Below are 13,727 nucleotides of genomic sequence, written 5' to 3' on the forward strand. Positions count from 1 at the left end.
TTTATCGAGGTAGGCTCGCTTCGTCCGTGGCGTCTCTCAGCTGCTAACATGTGGTGCCTAGTTTCTTACCAGCACCAGTTCAAGCTCCGGCCGATTCGTTCGGCTCGTTTGGCCAAGACTAGACACCAGACAAACACAGGCAAGATATTCGAAACGCGTATCGCTCTCAATTCCCGTGTTACGCGGCGACGTTAGGTAGCGACTATACGATCGAAAGCGCCGCCATACGGTCACAGAAAGGGCTCGGTGCCCCGAACACCTCATGTAAGGCGATGACGTCACGAAAACGTCACGAACTCTCTCTTTCGAAAGGATTTCGGCGATGGAGGCGCTTTTCCGGAAATCCAAGTGGCACAGTATGTCTCCCAGTTCGATCATGGAACATTGTGAGAGTTAAATTCTTTAGATATCCTCTCGGAATGGGCCAAACACGAAACGTATGTGAACGAGAATTTATTAGTCGCGTAGTTTTGAAAGCAGGTTTGCGTAGAACGACTCGAATGCGATTCCGATTCAACTTGACAGCGAGGGAAAAATTAAATACGACGTATTGGCCAAGCAAGGCCAACGAAAAGACAAGGCAAAACAATCATCTCAATTTTTTATTTAATCGTGTATTAATTTCTGATTTACAGGTAGTTCACGCCCATTTTCGGGACTTACTGCCTATGCATCTGAGACAAGGGGAGGACGGCGTCGACTTATCACGACCTGATGACGAAGAAATAGAAAAGGTAATCCACAGCTACTCTTTATTAATTTATTTATTTATTTTTTGTTGTGGCGCTAGACGACCGAAAAGACAAAGAACGCTTTGGAAAAACTCGTGTCAGGCAAGATTTCGGCTGCCATGCCAGCGCACGTCCCAGAGCAAGCGAGTGAAGCTAAATACATTCGGTAAGAAATTTCATAGTAGTTTTGTCTAAGGATAATTCTATTTGTCTGTAGCTATACTCCGGCTCAGCAGGGAGAGGCATACAATGCCGGTGCGAAGCAACGAATTATTCGTATGGTTGAAGTGAAATCGGATCCACTGGAGCCGCCAAAATTCAAGTAAAAGAATCGCTTTGAGAGGGAGAGATAAGAAACGAAAAGTCCTTCTCTTATGTAGAGTGAATAAAAAGATTCCGAGAGGTCCTCCGTCGCCGCCTGCTCCAGTTATGCATTCTCCGACTCGAAAGGCACGTTTGTAGTGTACGCATTTTGCTCTTCACTTATTCTTTTATTTATTTATTAAAGGTCACAGTCAAAGAGCAGCAAGAGTGGAAGATTCCGCCTTGCATCTCCAACTGGAAAAACGCCAGGGCACGCAAAATAGACTCTAGTGGTATGAAATACTTCTAATTGAGGCGGTGTATTTTCGTAGGGTTACACCATTCCTCTTGATAAACGTCTGGCTGCGGATGGACGAGGCTTACAAGATCATCACATCAATCACAATTTTGCAAAATTAGCCGAAGCTCTTTACATTGCGGATAGAAAAGTCGGTGTTCTTGTTCTCGTATCGATTTTTTTCTTCTACGCTGTCTTGGTACATATAGGCTCGTGAAGCGGTCGAAATGAGAGCGCAGATATCGAAGAAAGTCGCTCAGAAGGAGAAGGAGCAAAAGGAGAAGGGTTTGCGCGAGTTCGCCCAGAAGGCGCGCGAAGAACGCCAGGGAATCCGAACGTCCGTCTCTTTTGGTATAAAACGAGTCGCAAAAAAGTCGCAAATATATATTTTGCGCTATTGTTATTGTTTTTTTCTTACAGACGACTTTGACACGGAGGCGCGCGAGCGCGAACAGCTTCGCTACGATCGTCACAAGGAACGAGAAAGGGAGAGACGAATTGCAAAGGCTGGAGCGGAGCGGAGGCGAGGAGAGAAGACGTCACAGGGAGAGTTGGTCATAGTTAGTATTTTCTAGAAATGAATTGGCAAAAAAGAAAGATCGCGATATCAGTGAGAAAATCGCCCTTGGAATGCCGGCGCAGGCGCAGAGCCAGGAAGCGATGTACGATCAAAGACTCTTCAATCAGAGCAAAGTACTATTGCCTACTACTACTACTGTATCTCCACGTGAAATAGAAGCGATTTGCGTAGGGAATTGACTCGGGTTTCACTATGGAAGACGATATCTATAACGTCTATGACAAACCTTGGAGGCAGAGCGAAACGTCGGAACTTGGACAAGGACATAGACGGCGACGATATTGAGCAATTAATCAAAACGAGCCGGTAAGAATAACGACGAAGATTGTGTGTCCCTACTACGGAGCATTACGTTTAGATTCCAAGCTGATAAGGGCTTTGAAGGGGCCGATGAAGCGCAGAAGAGATCGGGACCGGCTCAATTCGAAAAGGACGTGGACGACGATCCGTTCGGTTTGGAAAGTTTTTGACGGATGCAAAGAAGGCCGATCGTTCGAAGAGATCGCATCATCACCATGCGACAGAGGCGCTTCGTCGCTGTTAATCCGGGTTTGGAGACACCGACGCGGGAGCGATAAAATCAAACTGCCATCGCGTTTGCTTCGAGAAACAGCGCTGACGAGCCATTACCATAGAGTTTTACAACAGTTTTATTTGATACAAAAAAAGAAAAAACGCTGCATGCGCTCGATCGCTCGCCAACTCCTTCCAATTCGATTTGATCGTTTCGTCTTCGTTTTCCTGAGCCTATTCGTCCACATTTCAACCTAAAAAACAAGATGATTTGTCTCTGTCGTTCCGTCTTCGATTTCTCGAGCTCTCTCCTTCACGCTTCCACTTAGAAAAAAGAAAAAAATTAGTATCTGTCAAAAAATCGTTGTACGTACCTTTTTGCTGCGTCCGTATTCGCGCTATCCAGGCTACACCGCGCGGAGGTTCGGACGCTTCGTAGCCCAAGGCAGCCACCGCAAAAGCAATGGCCACCCGTTCCAAAAAGTGTCGGGCGAGCCACGACGTCATCAGCCACCCCACCGGTACCCGCCTGGATGAGAGACGGTCCCTAATACCGTAGTCCCCCGGCGCGGTGGTACCAAAAAACCCTTCGGTATGTGTTCCTGAGAAGAACCGGGGCTACTGGAAGTGGAGAGCGGTCGACCACCGTTTGTAGGAGTCGACAGTAAAGACAGTGCATGCCGGAATCGAAGTCTCCTGGGTCGGATTATCTTTGGTCTAATCGCGCTGTCGGGTGAGAAAAGTGCCGGCAACCAGGCCATGGTTGAACACCCCCTCTGAGCCGTTTCTCACTCGAGCCTAACGTGAGTCGTGCCCATTAGCGACAATAAGACCGCAGTAATCGCGAATCCCAGTGCGTAGACCGAGGCCGAAGCCCCCCATTGCCCTGCCTACAGGCTCCGGCACGGCATTATACCGTGGGCCACGCTGAGTCAACTATCCAGACTTGCCTTTTGCCAAAGCTCCCGGGTCGATCCGTCAAGGACGAGACACAGATTGCTCCGCGACCCATCCACCCTCTGCCGCAACTGAAGGAAATTGGGGGCGCGTGCTCCTTAAATACTATGACCCCGCCCATCGCTCTGATTGGCTTGCTGGTTTCCGCTCTACGTGCTCATTGGCTCTTTGGAAAGAAGGTGTCAAAAGGCAAACCGGTTTCGATTCCGGTTTGACGAAATATTGCATAACGATTTCGGTTAGAGGCGACAGATATCGCACCTACATCGAACAAGATGGCGGAGAAAACGTGGCCACGACGAAACGAAAACGCTGTTAGGTACGTCTTTTCATTGTTTTTCGCCGCTCATTTCGTTGCACGAAGATACGGGCGTCCGATTCACGTGATACGGAATGATCGATGGGGAAGAAGTTCGTTTCGAGGCCATTCTCGACCGAATTCGAGCGAAACGCGGCGTCTACTACGATTAATCTGCAGAGAAGTAGGAGCGCAACTCGTCGTTCGCTTGGAAAATCGAAGGAGAATGTTCTCTCGATAGTTCTTTTTTTTTTTCGCCGTCTAAGGTTTGTTTTGTAGACTTTGGGGATATATACTCGTGGTACATGGTATATAAGAGCGTCAGGACACGGCAATTCCCTACAATGTTAATCAAGAGAGGAGATCAATCGGTAAGCCATTTGGACAATAAGTAATAATGTGAGTTATTTAGAAACGCACCCTTTACTGGTCACATGCAGGGTGTGCGGAAAAAGGAGGGAAGGAGGGAGAGGAGGGAGAATCGCAGGTTTTATCTTAGCTAAAAAATTCATCGATCTGTTGATTTTTAATTTTTGAATTAATTTTTTATTGTACTAGGGAACTTGCTAAGAAGTTGAATCTTTGTCGTGACATCATCGTTACGGCGCGCAATTGGCAGGCGGCCGAGGCGAATCATGTCTCCTTCGCGAGCTCGCCATGGAGCGCATGAAGGAGGAGAATCGCAAGGAGGTGACGGCGGCGGCGGCGGCGGCACGACAAGCGAAAGTGACAGAAGCAGCGACGAAATCAGATGAGAAAGAGGAACGCGAGCGCGCTAAATTTAGCTTAATGAACCGGACGGAAAGCGAGAACGCCGCTACGTCAATGACGATGACAACGACGACGACGACGACAACGATGACGACAGCAGCGTCGACGCAAAAGCCATCCATCAAACGGCAACTGTTCACCACCGCGGCAGCGGCGGCACGGACGACTTGGCAGCAGCGTGCCGCCGCCGCCGCCGACTCAAGCCACTGATCAAACGTTCCCCCGTTGAGTCGCAAGTTGTGCCGTCACCCGGCGCCACTCCGGTCGGCGTGGACGCCGAACGGAATACAGGCGTAAGACTTACGTTACGATCACCGAAGCGAAACCGAGTGCCGTTGCCGTGGCGACGACGATGACGTCGTTAACACCGCGTTGTCTTATTTCTAGCAGCCCCTCATTCCCTCCTTCGTTGTCGAAAGCTCCATCGCCTTTGCAGTCGCCGTCTGCCATCGCGACAACGACGGCCACGTCGTCTGTCAGCGCTTCATCGTCGTCGAATCAGAGCAAATCGCCTGTGCCGCTTCCGGGACCAAAGACGTCGCAGAAACCGATCGGCGGCGAGCGTGCGCGCGAGTTGCCTTCGCCGTCGTCGGAAGCGACGGAAGAGAAAGCTGTTTTTAGAGGATTTCTTTTTACAGGACGTGCGAATTCGAATCCAATAGCACCAGGCGTCTCCCGAAGCAGAGCGAGCAACGTTCCAGCGAAGGGCCTCTCCTCGCCTTCCCTGGCTTCACCAGTAAGTCTTCACGACGTAATTTCGAAGAGGAATTTTAGTCGTCACGTTTGGAGGTTCCCCCTGGTGAAAGACAACTATCGAGTTGAAGTCATTGAAATAAAGAGTCAGAAGGAATGGGTAGGGAAAGAAGACGTCGGCTTCTCGGCCCGGTTTTCTTTTCTGGAATGGTAAGAATTCGTACCAAGGCATTGAATAAACGTTGTGTCATTGATGTTCACGTAGAACTACTTCTGGATATTGTGGAGGCGCGAGACCGAAAATCATTCAACCGCCTGCGATTCCGAAGAGCAGAAAGAGCGCCGAATTGCGCTGCCATTTTGATCGACTTGGAATCGATCACAAGAAATTGAGAAAGAGTAGGGAGAGACCGCGGTATCAATTTGAATGAATGTTGAGCTCACGACAATGTTCTTCTTAGAACAATCGGCGAAATCGAGGATTCAATTGACGCCGTTCTGAATCGCAGTGTCAAGGGATTAATTTAGAGGATTTCTTTTTATAGTGCATGGTACCATTAGCGCACGTGGGTCATTTTACGTGAAGTGCAGCTCAACAACACTCTCAACAACTAGGTAAGCGTCTTTTTCTTAGGAGTTTGGGTCCTGGGCATGACCCCGTCACAAAAAAACTGCCCACTATGGGGTCCTGAGCATGACCCCGTATCAGAAATCAAAAACTGCTCGTAGACGAAAGGGGAGACACAGATAATTTATTAAATAAATCTATAAAAATTGTACACACTCTCCCCACATGCAAAGGCAGTTTTTGATGACGGGGTCTTGCCCAGGACCCCGGCTTAGGAGCAGTTTTTGATCAAGGGGTCATGCTCAGGACCCCAGACCTAAAAAAGAACATTTAGCCCAATAGACACGTACAACCTTCCCCTTACACTTGAATTCCATTTTTGTATAGAATTCCGGCGCCGTGGTGACGTTATTCGTCAACACGTTTCGCCAGTGAATGAAAAGAGCCGTCAAATTGATCTTGACGACTCGAGTCGCCTCCAATCCTTCGAATAAAATAATCATTTATTTAATAAGCCGGATGCCCTTCGTCGCCGATCCGTAATCGCGCTGAGCATCCGAAACGTACGGAGCAACGTTGCCGAAGCATTGCTGCAATGCGCGCGCAACAAAAAACAAGCGCGCTCTGACGTCACAATGAATGGAATCTCTTACCAAAGCAATGCAGTCTCTCGCTTCCGAGTCCAGCTTGTGATGTAGCTCTTTCTCCGCCGAAGGAAAGAGAAATTCCTTATACGCTTTCTTCACCGCATCGCTTCTCAATCGATTCCAATTTTCCACTTCGAAACTAAACTCGTCCTAAATAAGAGAAAAAGTCCCCCTGTAGAAAATTCTTTTGAGAGTTTACGTACCCTGTAGTAGAGCTGCTTCATTTCATTGAGATAGGAAGTGGCGTTTCCATAGCTACAAGCCACCAAAGTTTCTACTAAAAAAGACGAGTTTGCGCAGGTCTTACTTGTCAGATGAAATCATGTCAATCCATATTGTTATAAATCCGTCTCGTTCTTCGGAATTGCCCCTAGAAAAAAGGAAACGATAAAATTATTATCTATTGGATGCTTTAAAACGTGTCCAAAACGTGACCGCTTGATACAAGGAAGAAACCATCTATTTTTTAAAAAATTAATTATTGGTTGCTATGGCAACCAAACTTGCTATGGCAACCAAACTTGCTATGGCAACCAAACTTTGGCTACCAACAATCCCGGCGTCAGAGAGCCCAGATATTAAATCTTGGCTCGATCTGACGACGGGAAGGCACACCAAAAAACTTTTCGAGTTGAAATGTCACTCAAAGTTTGGCCTACCGCTACCAAACCTTTTCGTCCCTTACATACTACCTAATAGAATTCGGATCAGCGAAAAAACGCGGGCGAATTCCATCACGGGACGGAGAAAATCGAAAAACAATTTCGAATTTTCTCGTGCGCGATCAAACCGCGCCGTTTCGCCACGAAACATTGCACAGCGACCGGACCAAGACCAATCGAATCGCCGTAGACGATTCCACAAGATTGGTTCAGATTCGCGTCGAATTTCGCGAATTTTCGACATAAAAACGTGTCGAATATACAAACACGCCTACTCGCGTGCGTCGAAACCACCCCACATTCACAACGCCGCCATGCCGTTAGGGCGCGACGTACGGCGACGAACCATACATCGATCGAAAGCCTATATCATCTAGTTTTCGAATATCTGTTCATCGACGGCGTACGATACGCCGTTTGCCGTTGAGCGAGCGCGAAAGAACAGGGCAACGCCCCCTTTTCGCGCAACGAGAAAGTCGTAAACGGCTGGAAATACGAAAGGAACGTAGCGAAACGCTCTAAAACGTTTCGAAAACACTATTCCGCGTTGACTTGGCGACGCGACGCAGCGATTTCGACCGTTTCGCACCTTCGCGAACGGCCGAAAAGGCTTCTAAACTACTGAATACTTACCTACTATCTCTTTCGACGTCGCTCGACCTTCGAATAACGCTGTTTTGCGCACTTCATTCATGAAATGAGTCAAGCGCGCTACCATATCGCACGTGACTACTGTGGATTACAATATCGACGTCATAATTACTTATTTAAAATCAAGGTTTTGCAATATTTACCTCTTAATCATTTTTTAATGATTTTAACGTGTCTCACGCGAACATTGAAAACGGAAGGGATCGACCTTAACCGCCCAAAAGTCCCCCTACAAACTTTATAAATAATAAATAACCCTACTCTTACCCGTAATCCTAATCGTCCTAATCCTAAACCTACCTACCCCTAATCATCCTAAATTCTACCCCTAATCCATCCTAAATCCCACCCCTATCTGATTGCCATTCTTTGCCCTTCACGTTCCTTGACAGCCTCTCTCCCTTTCAATTGAATCTCTCTAGTTAAATGAAACTATAAATAATCAAGGGACTAAGAATAAATCCATACCTTATACTATTGCTCCTTTTCTCGCTCCTCTCTCCCCATCCGATCGTCCTTCCTTTCCTTTCACGTTCGCGATCCCTCTCCTCTTCCTTCCAATTGAATTTCCTAAGTAAAAGAAATTAAAAATGGTATTTAACAATAGCATCCATACCTCTTGCTCATGATCCCTCCCTTGATTCTCCCTTCTCCTGTTCGATCGTCCTCCCCTTCCCTTCACGCTCGCTGTCCCTCTCCTCTCCCTTCAAATTGAATTTCCCTAGGCAAACGAAATGAAGAACGGTACTTAACAATAAAATCCATTCCTCTTGCTTGTGATCCGTCCCTGGATTCTCCCTCCCTCCTCCTGCTCGATCGTCCTTCCCTTCCTTTCCGGCTTGCTGTCCCTTTCCTCTTCGTTCCACGTGACTCCCACTAGCTAAAAGTAGTTAAAAGGGATAACACGGAATGAATAAATCCCTACCCCGCGCTATTGATCCGTATCTCGCTCCTTCCACTTCCCGCCCAATCGTCCTTCACGCTCGCCGTCTTTCTCCCTTCTTCCTACTCGATCTCCTCCCTGTACAACACACAAGAAACAAAGCCCCTACAACACATGAAACTATGGCACACTTATCTGATAGAGTTCCCTCAATAAGCCCTTGAGATAGAATGACCCTAGCAACAGTAAACTTAAAAGAATTAATAATTATATCTGTCCTCCTGAAAACATACCCAGGGGCGCCCCAATGCATAATACGCCCTCTCGCTTACTCGTAGACTGCCCCCAACCTTTATGCTTAAAAAGTTCGCCCTAGAAAAACGGAAAAAAACCCAACAATTCTATCTAAAGAAACCTCCCCCACAGAAAATCGAGTCTGTAGGAAAACGATAAGACAACCGTGGATAGAGTCACGCTCTAAACTCAACCGCGCAGTATATAATGCTTGAAACGGCGAGAATCGCAAGGAGACGGCGCAGACGCCGATTTCCCCTCTTCGGGCCCCCAAATTCCACCGCGCAACGCTAACGGCCCGTCGAACGGGCTCAAAATTCCGACGCGAAGCGCTCCAACTCTAAAAATCGCGTATGGAACACAGGCGAGCAGTAGTGGGGTCCTTCGAACGCGTGTGGGGCCCCCGAAACCGGAACGCACGATGCAAATTGACACGCGAACACGTAACCTACCCTTCGCAACCGTCGAGCCCGTCTTCTTCCGTCCCCTTCCCTCCATTTGGCGTCGTTCCGAACCAATGACTGAAAACGCCGCCCCCGCATACACGCAACCCCGGATAGACACCGCGCGGCCTTTCAAAAAATATATGCGAAATGTACAAGAAATATTCTCTACACTGCCACTCCCCTACCACACTATTCCCACATCGCCCTACATGGCAGCTGATAAACTCTTAGAGGCAGAAACACCGACATGCCGAAACTCACGAATTTATGACGTCAAACCTTGGATATGCCCAACAGACCCTACACCTAAATTAAACTACATAAAATTCTCTACCAAACCCCATCAAAACAAATGTCAAACGGCGGCAATAAAAGCAATCGGCTAAACGATTATCAAAACGAGGAACCACAAAATGGAAAACAACCAGCCGCAGTTAGCCATTGCAAGAGGAGCTAGCCCGTCGGCTTAGCCCGCAAACTCGAGCAAAAAAAGGCAAAGGTAAGCACTAAGCGCGATAAATCAATTAAGAAAATCCGGGTCGCGATTTATACGGGCTGCTCCAGTGTTTCTATGGCGATACGTCCAACATGGCTACCACAATAACGAAAACGATCGAAAAGCCGCGAGTTCAGCCGAATCGGACTCACGACTACCTTAATGGTAAGCCAAATGATAATGCGAACACGTACGATGGTCACGTTGTCGCCTTAAGACCCGCATTTCACCGTTTCGAGCGCGCGCGATCACGCCCGCGAGACTTTCAAGGCTCAGACGTCGATGAATCGCATCGTAAGTGACTTACAAGACTCGCTGCTACCTTCCTGCGTCGAAAGCGAAGGCTTCGTTCGTGACAGAAACGCGTACCGAATTTCTCGACGATGTTCAGCGAGCTACGTCACTATCCGCGCGCGACGATTCAACTCGATCGCACCGATCCCGTTCCGAACTTCGTATCGCGTCAGTGGCACGGTTATCACGATCAGGGACAAGCGACGCTGGACGATACTAAAAGTAATCAAAAAAATTAAATTCTATTGACGTTATGAAAATAAACAGTGTTGCTTCCGTTATGGATGTAATTTTTTTTAAATATTTTATGTCACAATTTATGGATAAATATTTTTAATATTTTAATTATGCTCCGAACGTTCATCTACCTCTCCCCCTTATGAAGTTCCCCCTTAGGCAGACATGAGTACAGTAGGATAACTCAAATTCGTTTGTACGTCACCAGGGATCATAGATAGATCATAAGCACTACGATGGACGTGTAGTGCAGTACGTAATTATCCAAAGAACGTTGTTTTTGAAACCACCAAGCGTACTCCCTTGAGTACTCTTACCTATGTGATAAGATTGCTTAGCCGTGCGTGTTTCCAGAGCTTTGGGTTTTTGGCTGAGAGCACATAATAAGTATTGCTAATTTTAGGCACATCTACTCGGCCGATTGGGGTCGCAAGAAAATCGAACGCTGCCTCATGGACGGCTCCAATCAAACCGTACTTATTCAAAAAATCTCGGCCTGCCAAACGGCTTGACAATCGACTACGCTGAAATCATAAAATCGAATATGCTGACCTCGACGGTTCGAATCGACGCACGCTGTCTCGTGTGGCCGTTCGCCATCACCGTTCTCGGCGATTCCGTCTACTGGACGGACATCGATGAACGCGCCATATTCACGTCGTCGAAGAAGAACGCGAAAGGGAAATCGATTGTGAAAAATAAGCAACTCCTCTTGCCGTACGACATCGGCACGTTCGACAGTCAACGTCAACAGCCCGTCGTGGGAGATCCGTCGTGCGCTGTTCAAAACGGCGGTTACAGTCATTATTTGCTTCTATTTGCCGCCCTCGCGCGTGTGTGGGTGTCCGACGGGCGTTCGAATGCTCTCCAACGGAGTTACGTGTGCGCCAGGTGAGACATGGTATGAGACAAAGAGTACTCAATGAGTCAGTGACGCGGAAATGTTACTGGATGCATAGTGGTCTGTGCGCGCTGAAGGACGTGTTTTATAAGCCCCGGTTAGGCGCGTAGTACTGTACAGTACTAAGATAGGCCAACTGACGATGATAGCCAGCGAGCTATACGAGGACTCGTTAGTTTCCCAAACGGCTTTGTTCTACGCGCTCAACGACACCGCGTCCCCGTCGTTCTACGTCGGCCAACCGACGCCGCTCGAATTGCCGCGCGACATCGCCAATCCGACGAGCCGTCTCGTCGCATCGACATCGAATCGCCCGTATGGGCCGTCGATCTTCTCTACTCGACGACGCTCGACGCCGCCAAAATGCCGTATCGCGTTCGCCTTCTCCTCTCCGACGTCGACGTCTACGACATCTGCGTGAATCCGATAACGGGGGCAGATCTACTACACGCACATGCAAGCCAAATCGATTGGGATCATCAACTCCGACGGCGCGCCCATCGGTCTCATCGTCAGCGCGCCGCGCGCTCACTCGCCAACTCGGGTCACGTCTATTGGACGGATTGGGGCGGCGCGAGCGCGTCGGTGCGCAAGGCGCGACTCGACGGCTCCGGAGAGCTGACGCTCGGGACTTCGAGAGCCGACCGGACTCACGATGCGTTCCGGCGATATTTATCTCCGAGTCGGGACGTGATCGAACGCTGCAAGGTCAACGGGATGGATCGGGTCCGGAGTCGGATTGGGATTGACGTTGAAGTATGTACTCTACGTGCGACCGTCGTTGTGGGTCGCATGGAGAAAATATCGGTCGACGCCGGCGTGACGGAGAGCGAAGACGACGGCGTGCAGATCGTGCCGAGTTATTTGGTTCGAACGGAAATGGCGGGCGTGACCGATTTTGTCATATATCAAGACATGCCGATGCCAGGTACGTTTGCCACGACGCTTTTTCTCTTAGTAGATTTAGGCCCTATGTTTATTATTAAGGGGGCAGTGTCGGTCCCTTTGGGGTTACATGTAAATCTTATTGGTGTTGACGTTGTTATGGTGATTGTTTCTTTTCTCGTTTTGCAGATAATCCGTGTGCCGTCAACAATGGAAATTGCATTGAGTCACATTTGCATGCCCTCTCCTCATTCGTATTGAGTTGGAGGGAAGCACGTGTACTGGTAAGGAGATGGAAGAAAGGTGGGCGTTTCTTTTTTCACTGTTTCGTCTCCTAGCTGCGCTTTGCCCCGAGACTACGCACGTTCCATGTGCCGACGAATCGTCGTGCGTTCCGGCGAGCCAGCGTTGCGACGGCTATCGGCAGTGCGCGGACGGTTCTGACGAAACGGATCGCTGTAAGTGCATGAAAGGGAAAGGGGGCCCTCTTTCACCCAACTTCACCCAAAAAACTACGCTTGCATGTCTCTTATGCCTTTCTTACCTAACCTTACCAAGGCGCCCTTGTTCTTGCGTGAACAGCGTGCCGAATGAGAACTTAAAGTTGTGGGTTGCATGGCCACGTGCTTCTAATTTATTGGCGGCTTCAAATTATTGCTTGGCGCTATAAATAGCGAAGGGACGTCCATATTTTTAATCAATTTCTCGTCAACAGGTCCCTGTTCCGCCATCGAGTTTACCTGTCGCTCCAGCGACTGCGTGTCGAACGTCGAACGCTGCAACGGCGTTCCCAACTGTCGCGACGGCTCAGACGAAAAAGATTGCCGTAAGCCAACACCCTTACATAGTAGTCATCTCCCAAGCTCATTGGCATTCCCAACGCAGCGAGCTGCCGCCGAAAGTATCGTCTCTGCCCCAACAAGCAATGCGTGAAAGACGATCTCTTTGCGACGGCATCAACGACTGCCCGGACGGCGCCGACGAATCGCCGCTAACCTGTCAATTCCTGACGCCCGTCGCTCCCAACGCGACCGACCCCCCGATCTCCGTCGGCGAATCGCGCGACGACAGCACGCCGTCGCTCTCGATGATCGTCCTCTGCGCTCTTCTCGGAATTTTCGCGCCGTTCGCGATTCTCATTGTCATGTTCGTATGGCGACGGCGACAGCGACTTCTGAAGGTGGCGGCGACGGCGAATGCAGCAACAGCGGACGAATTCGAAATGAATAATCAACGTCGATGTCGTACGGAGAGTTCGACGTAAAACACCTCTGTTCCCACGACGACCGAATGCAGTCAATTGACGATTGAGGGAAAGAGGCCGCTGGCTTCATCTCGGAGGGTCATTTCCAGGGAAACGACAATTGACGATGATGATGATGAAGACGGCAACCGTGATGCTGCTAATGAAGACGAAGACGCTAGGAGCGGTGGTAACGTTTCGGTGGTGAGTGCCATGGAGTCGTGTCCTCCGCCGCCGCCGTCGGTTGTTACGGACTACACACAAACTGCTGTATAGGAGCACTTGGACTTATTACAGTTGTACATGTACAGAGAGTAGTGTATGAGTACTATGATTAGCATAAGTTTTCGCGTGGGGACTTACGACTGAGCGCGCC

At 49.0% G+C, this 13,727-nt stretch overlaps 2 protein-coding genes, 1 long non-coding RNA gene and 1 pseudogene across 6 annotated transcripts; 3 read left to right on the forward strand and 1 right to left on the reverse strand.

Moving 5' to 3' along the window:
- Window positions 1–180: 180 nt before the first annotated feature.
- Window positions 181–2,552, forward strand: LOC136188523 (SNW domain-containing protein 1-like; annotated as a pseudogene).
- Window positions 2,553–4,242: 1,690 nt separating this feature from the next.
- On the forward strand, window positions 4,243–5,759 carry LOC136188563 (uncharacterized). Of its 3 annotated transcripts, none has more exons than XR_010670241.1 (5): window positions 4,243–4,744; window positions 4,839–5,187; window positions 5,241–5,354; window positions 5,410–5,543; window positions 5,606–5,759. It is a non-coding gene; the product is annotated as an uncharacterized lncRNA (long non-coding RNA). The 3 variants fall into 3 exon arrangements; XR_010670242.1 differs by having other exon boundaries at window positions 4,243–4,406; window positions 4,466–5,187; XR_010670240.1 differs by having other exon boundaries at window positions 4,243–5,187.
- Window positions 5,760–5,769: 10 nt separating this feature from the next.
- Window positions 5,770–7,753, reverse strand: LOC136188562 (transcription elongation factor SPT6-like). Its single transcript, XM_065976297.1, has 4 exons — window positions 7,655–7,753; window positions 6,667–6,729; window positions 6,563–6,614; window positions 5,770–6,509 (listed from the first exon to the last, which is right to left on the reverse strand). Exons 2-4 carry the CDS (start codon window positions 6,681–6,683, stop codon window positions 6,216–6,218), a joined length of 363 nt encoding a protein of 120 aa, XP_065832369.1. The 5' UTR covers window positions 6,684–6,729; window positions 7,655–7,753; the 3' UTR covers window positions 5,770–6,215.
- Window positions 7,754–9,865: 2,112 nt separating this feature from the next.
- Window positions 9,866–13,694, forward strand: LOC136188221 (uncharacterized). 2 transcript variants are annotated; one of them, XM_065975948.1, is made up of 8 exons: window positions 9,866–9,956; window positions 10,009–10,085; window positions 10,151–10,307; window positions 10,726–12,151; window positions 12,298–12,392; window positions 12,447–12,566; window positions 12,824–12,934; window positions 12,994–13,694. In XM_065975948.1, exons 4-8 carry the CDS (start codon window positions 11,587–11,589, stop codon window positions 13,039–13,041), a joined length of 939 nt encoding a protein of 312 aa, XP_065832020.1. In that variant the 5' UTR covers window positions 9,866–9,956; window positions 10,009–10,085; window positions 10,151–10,307; window positions 10,726–11,586; the 3' UTR covers window positions 13,042–13,694. The 2 variants fall into 2 exon arrangements, with proteins under 2 accessions (XP_065832020.1, XP_065832019.1); XM_065975947.1 differs by having other exon boundaries at window positions 10,009–10,307.
- Window positions 13,695–13,727: the final 33 nt, after the last annotated feature.

The sequence above is a fragment of the Oscarella lobularis genome, chromosome 6, assembly GCF_947507565.1.
Source record: "Oscarella lobularis chromosome 6, ooOscLobu1.1, whole genome shotgun sequence".
NCBI classification, from domain to species: domain Eukaryota; kingdom Metazoa; phylum Porifera; class Homoscleromorpha; order Homosclerophorida; family Oscarellidae; genus Oscarella; species Oscarella lobularis.